At 43.5% G+C, this 15,246-nt stretch overlaps 1 protein-coding gene across 2 annotated transcripts in view; it reads right to left on the bottom strand.

Moving 5' to 3' along the window:
* Window positions 1-792: 792 nt before the first annotated feature.
* Window positions 793-15,246, bottom strand: part of SNX30 (sorting nexin family member 30) — a 36,996-nt gene continuing 22,542 nt past the window's right edge. The window contains exons 3-9 of one of the 2 annotated variants that reach the window (XM_083420265.1): window positions 13,855-13,965; window positions 12,400-12,558; window positions 9,983-10,178; window positions 8,960-9,159; window positions 5,397-5,483; window positions 2,430-2,582; window positions 793-1,261 (exon numbers count right to left, since the gene is read on the bottom strand). In XM_083420265.1, the coding sequence (XP_083276391.1) occupies window positions 1,202-1,261; window positions 2,430-2,582; window positions 5,397-5,483; window positions 8,960-9,159; window positions 9,983-10,178; window positions 12,400-12,558; window positions 13,855-13,965 (966 nt within the window). In that variant the 3' untranslated portion in view covers window positions 793-1,201. Of the gene's footprint in view, window positions 1,262-2,429; window positions 2,583-2,953; window positions 4,064-4,262; window positions 5,484-8,959; window positions 9,160-9,982; window positions 10,179-12,399; window positions 12,559-13,854; window positions 13,966-15,246 lie in introns of those variants that run through there. The other variant, XR_014506321.1, reaches the window with a different exon arrangement.

The following is a 15,246-nucleotide window of genomic DNA, read 5'->3' on the forward strand; positions in this document are numbered from 1 at the left end:
GTACTGAGAGGTAGCAGCTAGAAAGTTCATGGGAGACATGAAATTTGAACCAAAGGTTTGTCAGTTCATAGCTCAATCTCCCAGCCACAATACTAGGTCTCCACACATAATGGTACATACACAGTCATCCTAATGAAAGGCAGGGGAAAGAAAACGGTCGCTTGTTGTGAGAGGTCTCTCTTCAGCTACACTCCCCTCGGACACGTTTAAGAACAGTTTCACTGGCTGTTTTTTTGTTTGTTTGTTTCTTTTTAATGAAAGCCCAAGGTGAGGAGGTTAGATTTGGTGAGACTTGGGGGTCACTATGAAACAACATCCATCACATGGCAAACACTAGCATTCAAAAAATGCAGAAAAGGTTCGATTTTTATTATTATTATTATTATTTAAGAAAAGATGAAGAGTTTCATGTACAGACTTTGGGAGGCACACAACACCCCACACAACCTCCCCCATCCCTAGTAAATGGCTCAAAGGCTCTGGAACCTAACTGCCTACATGCCATAACCACAAGACCACCTCTGAAATATTCTGCAGGTTTCCTGTGCATTGTACCAAGACCGTACCAACTTTTGCCCTGTAGACCTGACCTTCCCATCCACAAAGCCCAAGTTAATTCAAAGAGACCTTTGAGAATCCAGCAAGCGTCTCTGTCAGCCAAATTCCCTTTCCACATAGGGAGGGTGGGAGGAGGGGGGAGAAATCCAACAGAATTTGAAGAGTGAACACCTGCAAACACCTCCTTACTAAACTAACAAGAAAAAGGAAGGACAATAACGATGTGTTGGCACCTTGCATTTTAAAGAGTCCTTTATTATTATCATCGTAATTATCATCACCATCATTATTATTATTTGTAGTGTTCCTTGTATCAACTTCATTCAATATAAAGCGGTCCAAAAGGAGAAAAGTCCCTGTAGTTTCTTCGCCGTCAGCCAAGGATCGTGAGTAGGAGCATTCAAGGCCAACTTGGATGGTTTAATAAAAAGGTGGCACAAAAAATGTACAGTTTCAAACTTTTTTCAAGTTGGATCAGTCCCGAGGTTCAGCACAGGTAGTTGTTCCTCCAGGGGGTGGGTTAGGAAAACCCAAATCTGACACCAAGTCGTGCATAGTGTATCTCCAGTATGTTTAGTGGTACCGTCACTTGGCCAGAAGTCCGTGGTGCAGGGAGGAAAAGGGTGGGGAAAGATGCGGTTTCTTATTTGGTCTCAGGCTTGTCTTGCAAAAGTGGTATAATAGATTCCCACGCCGTAAGGCACTGTTTGAAACAAAGACACAGAACGGCAAACCCATCAGTGCTTCCATTTAAAACCAGCCACTCCCAGAAGCCCCTAAAGAAAGGACATTGCGGTTGAGAGAGGTGCTCTTTGAGGTACCCAGGGGCCTGCGGTGAAATGTTTCATAGGGGAACAGGGGGGGCCAGAGGCAACACCTTGCAAGCGTGATGGATAGGGGCGTCCTGATGTCACACTTGTGAGCATCGCACCTTCCTTCCTAAGCCGGGCAGAAGCTTCCTGGGCTTTGGGAAGGAGGCCCCCATGAGGGAATAGCCTAGTCCCCTCAGTCCACTGACAACACACCACTGCCTGGGCCTCAAACCACTGAGAGCTTTGTATCCCTCTGCACCTTGAACTGGGCCTAGTAGCTCACTGGCAGGGACTGCTGCTCTTTCAAGACCAGTGAAACATGCACCATTGCGCAGCGCTGCTTACCAACCCAGCAGCTGCAATTTTTTCCAAAACTGTTTTCATTGACAGATTTTACTCGATGACGGAGGTACATATAATGTCTCTGTTTACAATTCGTAGAATCCTATCTACAGGTCAGTTACATTCGGTGTGAGATGCTGCTATCGTGGGCATTTTGAGGTTGTGGGGAGAGAGAGGTGGGAGAAAGAAGGGGGAACGATGATTTCTCTCTCTCTTTTTGCACTTTATGCATTATGGCTTTTGTGTCAGTGTCACATGGACAGGTTATTCATCTATGCATTTATTAGGTTTCCTTGGTGGTGAGAGGGATTGGGGAGCCCAGGGCATATTAGTAGGTTGCATTCGGTTGATGGCAGTTGCATTTTAGACAACCTTTAGGACGGTGGTACATGCTAATCAGAAAGTGTTATGAGAATTCAGAGACAGATTCCAGCCAGGCAAAAACACTCGAGGAGGATATGGAGCAAGGCTGGCGAGGGATGTGGCCTGAGGAAAGAGGTCAGAGTGGCCTGGAGAGCTACATTTTGCCGCTCCATTTAGTCCCCCATCCCAGTACGAGAACATTCCACATAAATAGTGACAGTGTGAAAAAGCTAAAACTCGATGGTGGTAAGCAAGAAGCGCGCGCCTCTAAAGCATTCAGCTCTGCTAAACTCTCGTTATCGGGAGATTCCACAGTCTTTTCACTACATAACAGCGACAACCTTAGAGAATTACCTTCTCGTAATATTGGATGTTTTTGTCTGCCATCCCCATCAAAAGCTGCCGAAAGTCTTGGCGCTTGTTGTTCTGCCACCGGTCCATATCTGCCTTCAGGTCTGCGTTGAAGCATTCCACGCGGTCCTGACACTTTTCGACCTCAGTGGGCACCTGGGGAGAGAGCGAGAAAAAGGAATCCCCCAATGCTGTTGCAGACACAAGTTAAGGGATTTTCTTGGACCAGAAGTCCTTTTATTATTTTATTAATTTTCTCAACAAACAATCATTGCACTGAAAAAGGAAAACACAAAATAAAACAATTAAAACATCTATATTCACTCTTAATATTAATCCATATTTTGGGATTCATCGAATCCGCTGACTTCACTCCACCCCCTCCCCTTGTTCCTTTGTGTTATTTTCTTTTGTGCATGTCAACATTATCATTTTTTATTATTTTACTATTATTATTTTATCCTTCTTTGGTTTTTTATTTCTTTTCCTCTTGCTTTCTCTTTCTTTACGTTTCTCTTTTCCTTGTCTTTTCTTCCTACTTGGTTCTCTTTTAGACTAAGTAGCTGTTTTATCTCAGTATATTATAAAAAAGATACTATGGAATGGGTATGTATTTTTGTATTTCTTTGAAAAAGTATCAATTATTATTTATTGTTTTAAAGAAAAAGAAGGCACCGTATTTGCTTTCCCCGACTTAAGCCCTCAGGTGTTCAGCTTCGGGAAACGATCATTTGAGACAGAAGCTATGGGGGTCTGAATACACTCCTTGCACTAGCCGCTTCCCGATGCCACCCCTGCATTGGGGGTACACCTGTACCAGGGCAGCTGGGTGAAAATGCCTAGGCTGTCCCTGTGAGCCGCAATGCAAAGGAACCTTTAGGGTTGTGGCTCATAGTGAGTCTCAATGTTGCATCTGGGAGATTGCCATGCTAAAGACCCACCTCCTAATGCAGGAGTAGCTTGGGGGGGGTGGTACAGGTTTGCACGCAGAGCAGATGTGCCTTGGTATCCTGCATCATGTGATTATAGTCACGTGACACTTAACACCCGAGTAGGGTTTTAATGCTGGCAGTTATGGAGCAGCACGGGTGGACCAGCTTCTTGGACAAGTGTCAAGGGCTAAAGCTTTTATTCCCAAGAATCTACACTGGCTCCCAGTATGTTTCTGAGCACAATTCAAAGTGTCAGTGCTGAAGTTTAAAGCCCTGAACGGCCTTGGGCCAGTATACCTGAAGGAGCATCCCCACCCCCATCGTTCAACCCAGACACTGAGGTCCTCCTCCAAGGGTCTTCTGGTGGTTCCCTCACTGCAAAAAATGAAGTTACAGGGAACGAGGCAGAGGGGCTTCTCAGTAGTGGTGCCCTCCCTGTGGAACACTCTTTATGTCAAGGAAATAAAGAACTACACCACCTTTAGAAGACATATGAACACAGCCCTGTATCAGGAAGTTTTTAATGTTTGAGGTTTATTATGTGTCTGTGTGTTGGTAGCTGCCCAGAGTGGCTAGGGCAACCCAACCAGATGGGCTTGCTGTAAATATTTATTATTATTATTATTATTATTATTATTATTATTATTATTATTATTCCAAGGCCATATTTCCTTTCAGCTTTCAGCTGGGGAGACAACAAGAGATCTTTGTACAGTGGTACCTCGGGTTACATACGCTTCAGGTTACAGACTCCGCTAACCCAGAAATATTACCTCGGGTTAAGAACTTTGCTTCAGGATGAGAACAGAAATTGTGCAGTGGCACAGGAGGCCCCATTGGCTAAAGTGGTGCTTCAGGTTAAGAACAGACCTCCAAAATGAATTAAGTTCTTAACCCGAGGTACCACTGTATAGCCGCTGGTGTTGTGGCTACACAATGCGATGAATTTGGACCAGAGTCACCTGGCTTCAGATTTCTCCCAACACAGCTACAAAATTCACTGGCTAGCCTTGGACCAGCCTTTCAGTCTACAGGACTGTTCCAAGGTTAAAACACAGTTCCTAATACACACTGTCCTGAATACATTTGAAGAGCAGTGGAGCACAGACGAGATAAATCCAGAGCTTAAATTGTTAATTGTTCTATTAGCTTAAACAAAAGACAAAGTGGAGAGGCTCTAACTGGCAAAGCAAACCTATTAGTTGTCACTGCTTTCAAATAAAATTGCATTAATTAAAGGAGGCTGTGCCTAAGATGAAAAGAAAAAGATTAACTTCAAAGTGAATTAGTATAATTACTAATTTTTAAAGCTTTTAAATATTGGTGGCACGGTGGATAAGGCCTCCGCTGCTTATTCATCAGTTAAGGAATCAATGTGCATTCAAGCACCAACACTAAGGTAACAGCTTCTATTCTCCAGAAATACAGTGACAAACGTAGTTACTCCACTAATGGATAGCTCAATTCAATCTATGTGAAAAGAACCTTAACATAGGTTCTTTCATAAAACCTTAAATTGAGACCAGAAATGGAAAACCTATGGTCTTCCAGATGTTGTTGATCTCCAACACCTGTCCACCTCAGCCAGCATGGCCAATGGTCAAGGGTGATGGGTGCTCTAGTCCAAAATTCAGAAGGCCACAGGTTTCTCATACCTGCCCAAAAGCCAGCCAACACATGCTGTGAGATAAACCAAAGCTGGTTGACCGGAAAGTATAATTTACACAAGCAATGAATATCAATAATTATTGATCAAATCTGTGTATATATTTTATTACCCCTTGTCACAATTAAAATCATCAGACCACCAATTGGCCAACCTGGGATATTCAATTGTTTGTGGTACTGAGCAGTTTTGTTTCCTTGTGTCCTGAGGACCTCTCCTTCCCAAACAAATGATCTTCTCCTCACCAAAGATCAAGTCCAAGAATCCAGTATTTACTGCACTTTTCAACATTCCACAAAAGCTTTTTAATCTTGCTGAAGACAATGGAGTGGGAAACTTAGCTGTCCAAGAGCAGTTCCAAAGAGGACTAACCTTGGGGCGGTCTTCTCTTTTTAAGACCACAGCTTCCAGTTTGGCTTCATATTCTGCTTGAACTTGATCTCTTTTCTTCAACACGTTCTTAAGGGGAGGAGGAAAGAGACAGGATGCAATCAGAGGAGATGCAAGGGTTATGTACACACACACACACACACACACACTTCATATGAACTTGAGCTTGTTACCCCAAGCCAGCTGTAATCCACTTGAAACCAGTACTACTTAGGTGTCAGCAGTGGAAGTCTATTGGCTAGGAAAGGTGATGGCAGTTGGATGGTCTTCTTGCATTAGACCAGCTATGGGAAATCTATGGCCCTCCAGCTGTTGCTGAATCACAACTCCCATTGGCCAAGCTGGTTGGGGGTTATAGTTCAGCAAGATCTGGGGTCCGCAGATCACCCATTGAGAACCACTGTTCTAGAAGGTCAGAAATAAAGGTCTAGGTTCATTTCCTGGCTGCTGGGGGACAAGTTCAGTAGCCAGCAATGAGGAGAGCATTCTCCTAGTGTTTTGACCCTACCTGCTTGCACAGTGTCTTCCCAGAGTGGTGCATGCCCTGGTTATCTCTTGCTGTGACTACTGCAATGTGCTCTACATGGGGCTACCTTTGAAGGTGACCCGGAAACTACAACTAATCCAGAATGTGGCAGCTAGACTGGTGACTGGGAGTGGCCACCAAGACCATATGACACCAGTCCTGAAAGACCTACATTGGCTCCCAGCACATTTCTGAGCACAATTCAAAGTGTGGGTGCTGACCTTTAAAGCCCTAAACAGCCGCAGCCCAGTATACCTGGAGGAACGTCTCCACCCCCATCATTCAGCCCGGACACTGAGGTCCCTCTCCAAGGGCCTTCTGGCAGTTCCTTCACTGAGAGAAGAGAAGTTAAAGGGAAACAGGCAAAGGACCCTCTCGGTAGTGGCACCCGCCCTAGGGAATGCCCTCCCATCAGATGTCAAGGAAATAAACAACCACAGTGGACCCTTGGGTTATGTTACCTTCAGGTAACATAACTTTCGGGTTGCAAATGCAGCAACCCTGGAAGTGTATACTTCCGGGTTTCGCCGTGCATGCATGCGCAGAAGCGGCGCCTCATGTTGTGGACTTTTCAGGGTATGTAAGGACCCCCAGAACAAATTAAGTCTGTATCCAGAGGGTCCACTGTATCTGACTTTTAGAAGACATCTGAAGGCAGCCCCATTTACAGAAGTTTTTAATGTTTGATGTTTTATTGTATTTTTAATATTTTGTTGGAAGCTGCCCAGAGTGGCTGGAGAAACCCAGCCAGATGGGCAGGGTATAAATAAAAATTATTATTATTATTATTAGGGGTCTTCCAGATTGCAGAGGTAGACAGGAAGGATCACGACTATTTGAGTCAGTGAAACAATCCTTATTTTAGTGCATGATCATCATCATCATCATCATCACCCTTCAGAAGGGATAGGGAATCTTGGATAGTGTTTGCATCACAGTGGCTTGGTTGTGAAAAAGTTCAAAGTCATCGCTCAGCTATGAAGCTCACGCATTTTAAGCTCCTTTCAAGAACAGCAGGACAGAGATCAGAAATCATTTCATCCCGGCAAAACAAATTTGGCAGGACTACAGAATGCAGCTCAGAAATTTACAAGCTACAATCATTTTCAGCCTCGAGCAAATCCTTGCTCTCGTAGCAGTGTAAATCTGTTGTAAAAATTAACTACTGGTCCCCCCCACCCACCCACTACAAACTGTATTAGTAGCTGCAAAACATTTGATTACAGCAAGGCACTCTATTTAAAGCTACCTATCCCCCAAACTAAATACTTAGCTTTGAGATATCAAGCACATCTCCTGACAGCAATTCTGAATGGCTAGTGCTCTCAGGTTTGCTACCTACCTCAAAACTCTAAAGATCTGGTAAGGGTAAGATCTAGCAAGCAACATATGAATCAGATCGCATATACAGGCAGCCCTGTCTAGCAGCTATCACTGAAATGGTTCCAAGAGACTTTGCGGTTACAAGGTTTGGTTTTATTGGCTTGTGGGCAGGAGAGGCTTCAGCAAATGTGCAGAACAACTTGTTATTTGCCCATCAAAACCCATTTCACCCAGTTATGCTTTTCAGCAATAAATTTCATTGGAAACCATTTATATAATGGCAGCAGAAGGAAACCGTTTTAAAGAAGCACCTTTTCATTCATGCGAGCCAGCAAATTGCAGCGCAACAAATAAAGGGCAGCTATTTCACAGCCCTTTTTTGACATCCCATCTGACAATGACATCCCTAACCCAAACACAACTTTTCAGTACTCCAGTGATGCCAAAGACTTTGTTCAAATGATGGGACCATTCTGATCAGATACATTAACTACAGGGGATGTTTTTAGCTGTTCTGTGTGCAAATCTGACACTGAAAAGGAAGGCAGGTAGGTAAATCTAGTGCTGAAGTTTCTTTAAACCTAGCCATAATACCACCTACCAATTTTGTGATCCATTCAACAGCTAAAAGATACGCACTTATCTGCTGATGTGATCCAATAACTTATGATGTGTGACACCTGCATCATGCATGCTTTCTGCAGTTTAAAAGGCACAGCTTTATTTGCTCTGGGAGAATCACAGTGATGTGCAACTTTTCCCTATAGTTATTAGAGAGGTAAATAAGCCCTTCCAATGGAACAGGTATTTCTGCTTTGGTGCAGGTATGTAAAAATGCTAATAAACCAGCTGCCTTCGGCTAAAAGAAATCTGCCTGCAGAATATGTGGAGATTTGAACTTACGGTTTAATCATTAATATATTGCATTCGAAAGGCACATGGCTAGCAAACAGACAGGTCTGGGACAATACATATTTGTTTGCCGACAGAAAGAAAAGGTGAAGAATGATTATGTCAGTTTCTGGAAAAAGAGAGAGGATTGATGTTGCCTTCTCTAAAGTCCTACACAGGTGCTGGGCTGCCCTCGTGTGATTACGCATATAGGGGAGATGGGTCTCACTGGCTCTGCCCCCCATATTTTATGTCCTCATCACCCAGTCAGTCCCACTGCCATCCACACTTGGATGTGGAAAGGTCTGGAGCAGGGATGCTGTTCTATGAATGTATGCTCCTCAGTTTAGAACTTTGACCACACAGGAAGTCTACACTTCAGAATTCTCCTCCAAGGAGGGGAGGCTGGCGAGGGCAGGAGGAAGCAAACACATCCCTGCACTTTCCCTCAGACTATGGTAACGGCATGAGGGCAGAACGCCTGTATATGGCTTAATTTATTGTCTCCCACCCCATCCCGTACCACTGAATGCTAGCTCAATATTCCACCCCATTAACGGAAAAGGAACATGCTCAAGTCCATCTCAAGTCATATGCAAAAAAATTCACAGCCGGAAAATACGGTATATAATTTCTGGAACCATTTTGTGTCAAAATGACAGCAGCAGGTAGAAGAGGCCACACAGAGATCTCCCGAAGGGGGTGCAGTAGTTTTATGCCCACAAAATGTCCACACGCTGGCATTTCTGGGAAAGGTGTTTTCCTAGATGCAAACATCATCTGCCTGCCACAAATCCCATGTTACCTTCATGGACTCCGAGTACAGCATATACTCTCTTAGGACAGGAAGAAAGTCTTCGGTCATGTCTTCGCTCAGTTCCTCGAGTGCCGTACAGCAATTCCCAATGCAGGCAGATACTCCTTCAAGAGGCTCCGACAGCTCTTTCTCTAACCCACTCCAGGTTGAGTAAACAGGACCATACTCTCGGAGCTCCACAAGGTATTCTGCAAGAGAACGATGCTATGAAAATGAAAGGCAGGAAAGTTCTGGTTTCTGGGTTTCGAGAAAGCGCCAGAGGGTTTGTGTGTTTGTTTTTAAAGTCACCAAGCCTAACTTTCAGATCAGAAACTTCTCGTGATAAGGAAAATACCAATAATAAAAGTGTCAGAACCTACAAAGGAAGGTCTAGGACCTTTGGGTAATCGCTGTAAGCATCTTGTTACAACATAAGATGCAGGAAGACAAAGAACGACAAAGGAATTTAGCCATTCTGAACGCACACTCAATACATTTTTAATTCCCCTTTTTCAATTATATTTTATTAAGTTTCAACATTTTAAACATATACAATCTAAAAACAATTTCATCTCTTCTCAGATTTATCAACTTCCCCGTTTTCCATGAAGTTGTTGTTTCTCACCTTCTGCTGCACTAACTATTAAATCATAACCACAATAGTGTGGTTATGATTTAATAGATAATGTGGTTATGATGGACATCTTTTTCGGACTACTAAATGAAATATTATAGTATGATGAACTCGCAACAGGATTTGAGCTATGAGCAACAGAAGTAATTATATTTTTGATTCCATATGCAACACATATTCTGAAAATGTGTATACTGGGGATGGGAACCTATGGCTTCCCAGACATAGCCAGGCTATAATCCCCATTATGCTTGACCACCAGCCACTTTGGCTCAGCTGATGGGAACTGGGAGTCCAAGCATTTTCTAGGGGGCGCATGTTCCCCCACCGCTGGCATCCAGACTTTGCTAGCGGAGCAAGAATTAGAGTTATAAAGAAAAGCTGCACGTACTACTCACCTACTTCCTCCTTGATAATTCGTTGTGCTATTCTGTCAATGGTTCCAAGCTTCAGAGAAAAAGTATCTAGGTAGTCACCAATGGCAGCAAACTCCACCGGTCGACTTCTGAGTTTATAGCTTCCCGTGACATATTTTACCGATTCTCCCATCTTAGAAAGCAAGGCCATTCCCTGCTTTTTATAAGCATGAAGATCCTATGGGCGACAAGAGCAGCCAATTAGCTTTTAGATCATGTTTATGTCTTCCAAATACAGTCGTACCTTGGAAGCCCAATGCCTTGGGAATCAAATCCCAAACACTGCAGCAAACCTGGAAGTGAGTGTTCCAGTTTGCGAACGTTCTTTGTAACGCGAACATCCAATGCGGCTTCCTGCAGCCAATCGGAAGCCCTGCCTCGGTTTCTGGACGTTCTGGAAGTCAAACAGACTTCCGGAACTGATTCCGTTCGACTTCTGAGGTACCACTGTATATCTGTTCAACAACGAACTTGGGGAGTTTCAGTAGAGTTTCAGTCTATTCTATTCTGAGGACCGCACAGAGTTACAGGCCCTTACAACCTGTGTTAATGCTCCAAAACTCCCATTAAGAGTTGTTTCTTGTTTATTCCAAAATAAAAACAACTGCAGAAGTTACACTCTTAGGGCTGTGCCAAACTTAAGCCTCATCTGCATTAGTAAAGGTAAATGGACCCCTGACCATTAGGTCCAGCCGTGGCCGACTCTGGGGTTGCGGCGCTCATCTTGCTTTATTGGCCGAGGGAGCCGGCGTACAGCGTCCGGGTCATGTGGCCAGCATGACTAAGCCGCTTCTGGCGAACCAGAGCAGTGCACAGAAACACTGTTTACCTTCCCGCCGGAGCAGTACCTATTTATCTACCTGCACTTTGACGTGCTTTCGAACTACTAGGTTGGCAGGAGCAGGTGCCCAGCAACGGGAGCTCACCCCATCACGGGGATTCGAACCGCCGACCTTCTGATCGGCAAGTCCTAGGCTCTGTGGTTTAACCCACAGCGCCACCCGCATCCCTTGTATAACAACAACCGGAATGCAAGCAGCAGACGTCACACCACTGCAGTAACATTACGCAAAGTAGATATTTATAACAGGTGAGGGAAGGAGGAAGAGAAACTTTGTGACTCCCTACCACAACATGTGGGGGCGGCTGCCACGTTAGAGAACTTTCTTGTGGGCTTCTCAAATAAATCTGTTTAATCATTGCGGGAAACCGAATTCTAGAGTAGACAAGCCTTTGGTCTGCTCACAGTAGGATATCTTATTTCTGTTTGCTTCTCCCACCCACCCACAGCTCAGTCTTCTCTCTTTCTTGAAAGCAAGCCTCTCAGTTTCCCCTGTATCCAATCTTTGTCCCAGCTGTTTGTTTGTTTGTTTGCATTTATATACTGCCCTATACCCGGAGGTCTCAGGGCGGTTCACAGAATAAAAACAAAATATAAAACCACAAAATACATAATCAAAATAAAAGCAACAACTGAATAAACCTCCCCCCCCCAAAAAAAAATAAACCCCACATTTTAAAAGGGCATAGGATTTCAATCAAATCAACCAAAGGCCTGGTTGAAAAGGAACGTTTTTGCCTTGTGCCTAAAGGTGTATAATAGGGACATAAAAGGTGTAAAATAGGGACACGGGTGGCGCTGTGGTGTAAACCACAGAGCCTTGGGCTTGCTGGTTGGAAGGTCGGCGGTTTGAATCCCCACAATGGGGTGAGCTCCCATTGCTCGGTCCCTGCTCCTGCCCACCTAGCAGTTTGAAAGCACATCAAAGTGCAAGTAGATAAATAGGTACCGCTCTGGTGGGAAGGTAAATGGCATTTCTGTGCGCTGCTCTGGTTTCACCAGAAGCGGCTTAGTCATGCTGGCCACATGTCCCGGAAAAACTGTGGACAAACGTCGGCTCCCTCGACCAGTAAAGCGAGATGAGAGCCGCAACCCCAGAGTCATTCACAACTGGACTTAACTGTCCTTTACCTTTAAAGCTGTATAGTGAAGGTGCTAGATTCTATTGTGCTCTTTCAAATGCTAAGCTTAAGGTATACTGAAAAAGATATACCGTATTTTTCCATCTAGAAGATGCCCCATGTATAAGACGCCCCCTATTTTTGGGGACTCAGATTTAAGAAAATGGGGGATGTATCCGTGTATAAGATGCTCCCTAATTTTTGACATTATTTTTTAGGGGGAAAACCTAGTCTTACACACAGAAAAATACGGTAACTGTCAAATACTGGCACCCAAAGTAGCTGTATAACATGAGTGGTTATCAGATGAATTTGATGGTGCTATTTAAAAGCATGTTTAACATTGATAAGCAATCTTTCATCAGATTCTAAACAAAGGCTTCCTCCTCTAAACACATCCATTGAAACACAGTTCTGCACGGGATCGCTTTACTTACTTTGGCAGTAAGAAACACATGAAAGTGTTCGTTAAAAGAAAGCACAGGATGATCAGCAATCCTTTTCAAAAATTTATCCAAGGCCTTCCTCCTAGTCTCAACAAATTCTTCTGAAAAGCGATCAACAACTCCTTTGACCACAAATTTCTCTGGGAGAGGCTGGAAGGGAACAGGAAAAAATCTTAGGAGCTTAGGGGGACAAGAAAATCTCTATCACCAAGCTTTGATGTTTCAGATAACGTGCACATTCAAGTTTTTCTTCCACTACAATAGTAAACAGAAGTTTTTTAAAAACCGAAGCAAATATTTTGTAACAGTATTTCCATAGTTCATCAGTGTACTGAGAGAGTTGGAGAGCACAGCACAGATGCTACGAGACATCACTGGGCCAGAGGAAACTGCTGACTTGCACCTTTTCACCTAAAAATAATTTTAAGCAGTAATTGTTTCTGAAGGGAAGTCAAAGTAGTGTTCACCCATTCAGAGGAAGCTTTTTTGAAAGACGGATTTTTGAAGCTTTGCTGACTCCAAATGCATTCTGAGTAACATTGTTAGAGAGATCTAATGAAATAATATGCAGAATAAACCCACTTAAGTCAATGGGCTTAAGTATTTTAGGTCCATTGAATTCAATGGGTCTTCTGTGGGTACCATGGATGTTTGATATCAACCAGTGAACCCAAATTAGGCAAACATGGAGCACAAACACACACAACCCAAAAGTGTTGGGCCAGGTAGCTTCTAGTGGCTTGTTACCTGTGCAAGGCCCTCCCAAACATATTTTTGGGAGCATCACACCAGCAGACAATTCAGGAAGAACTGAGGAACATTTTTTGTGGTGGGAGCAGGTCTTTGAATCTTAGCCCACAGGACGTGAGTGAGGGTTCTACGTCAGAACAGGTATTGTTGATCTAACATGCTGTTTCAGTAAATTTTTATATGTTATTGTGCACTGTTTTCTGTTTTTATTAAATGCTACACACAATACTTCTGAAAAATAAAGAGGTTTTTAAAAATTAAAAGATACCACCACATAAATGCCATAATGGATGTATAATCTACACATATTATGATATTAGTGTAAAAAAAAAAAAAAAATTAGCTATTACCAATTTAATAATAATAATAATAATAATAATAATGTTTTTGTTCTCATTGAAGAAGTCAAGTTTAGCCACAGAGTACAGTTTCTAAGGATCAGAAAACAGTGCAAGTAAGCAGCTGTAATGCAGACCTATAATGTCAGAATATATGAAGTATAAATTAGTTCAGACAGGAATGTTTTGGAGTTCTATTTTGCATTTCCCCCACAAAATAATTGAGGCAAGCATTTTCTTTATCTCTCTTTCATTTTAAACACACCTCAAATCCATTACTGCTGAAAAAGCAGAAATGTGCACTTCTTATAAGTGCATTATTTATTCCAACAAACAGTGGCCCTGACCTACTACCTACGGGAATGAGATGAGTGGGTTGAGATTCCTCCAGTTTATTCCTGAGCCAGTCAAAATCCTGGTATCTTCGGCGCATGGAATACTCTGGCAAGTCAAACTCTGCACGTGTGGTCTAAGAATAAAAATGAAACGAAAGGGGGAAAGCGAGCAAGAGAAATCAGACAGGGCAAGTAAAAAATATATATGCTTAAGTCTCTAGTCTTTGCATTCTCCATATTATTATTAATTTTCTTTTACCAAACGTTGACTTCTTTACTGGCTTGGAGCCAAATGTATCAGCCATACCTCAAGTCGAGCCATTCAAGCATTAGCAAAGAAACAAATTTTATTTTCATATGCCTCTGGCAACTTAAGATGCACAACCTGGGAATCAACTCCATATTGAACTTGGACAAGTGCCCCTATTTTGAAAGCTCTTTTTATTAAAGCTTGGGGGCAAGCAATATACAAAAGTTAACATCAAATATCAAGCATTTTTAAAAAACTAAGGGACATAAAATAAAGAGGAGGGAAGGGGAAGGGAAGAACTTCCTGGACAACTGTGCGGTGGATATGTCAACTTTTAGTTATTTGAATGGAACATTCCTTGAGGAGTGGAAAAGGTAAAAGATAACCTTAACATAGTAACTGAGCCTATGAATTTTTTGTATCTTTGATGGATGCGTTCCCTTTCTTTGTTCTGGAAAATTAACACTTAGAGTTGTATCCCAACGAAGCTGTATCGTTTTAGCACAAGAACTTCCCCTGCGCAATGGGAATTCCTCTCCTTGCATCCCCTCTTAGCATCTCTATGTCAGACACTAAATTTGTGCTTTGCTGGGGAAAACAAGAGCCAGCACACTGGAAAAAACGAAACAAAAAACAACAACCCCACACCACCGTCTCTTCATGTTAAGCTTCTCCTCCTCCCGGAGGGGAAGGATTGTGATCGGGATCCGAGTCCCGCGTTCTGCAGGGGGCCTTTCGGCACCTGCACCACTATTCGTCATTGGCGCGCCGCGCCCCCTGGAATGGCACCAATCAGGTGTCGGCTAGGGGGAGTGGTCTAGCCGCTCAAATGCGGCTGCGCCAGCTCTCCCCTCCACTGTGCTGTCGGATGTGTTGTTGGTGTACGGAAGGGCAGGGTGTGGCCATCGCCTACCCCTTCACTTATGGGTATTCCGTTAAAGGAATCCGGCGATCGTGGATCCTGTCCGATGCCCTGCGTGGCTGGGGGCCATGGCACGACCCCCAGTGACATCAGGGGTGAGCTTATAGTTGTATTTGCATCAACAGGCTCCCCCTACTGGTGGTTAACCCTCGTTAGACTCACCCCTCTCTGAGTGGGTGGAGTCAAAATTTGCTGTCGTCCAATGCCTAAGCCAATACCTCTCACATGCTGTAATCAATAAAG

The sequence above is a fragment of the Podarcis tiliguerta genome, assembly GCF_965153285.1.
Source record: "Podarcis tiliguerta genome assembly, chromosome: 17".
In the NCBI taxonomy this organism is placed as follows: Eukaryota; Metazoa; Chordata; class Lepidosauria; order Squamata; family Lacertidae; genus Podarcis; species Podarcis tiliguerta.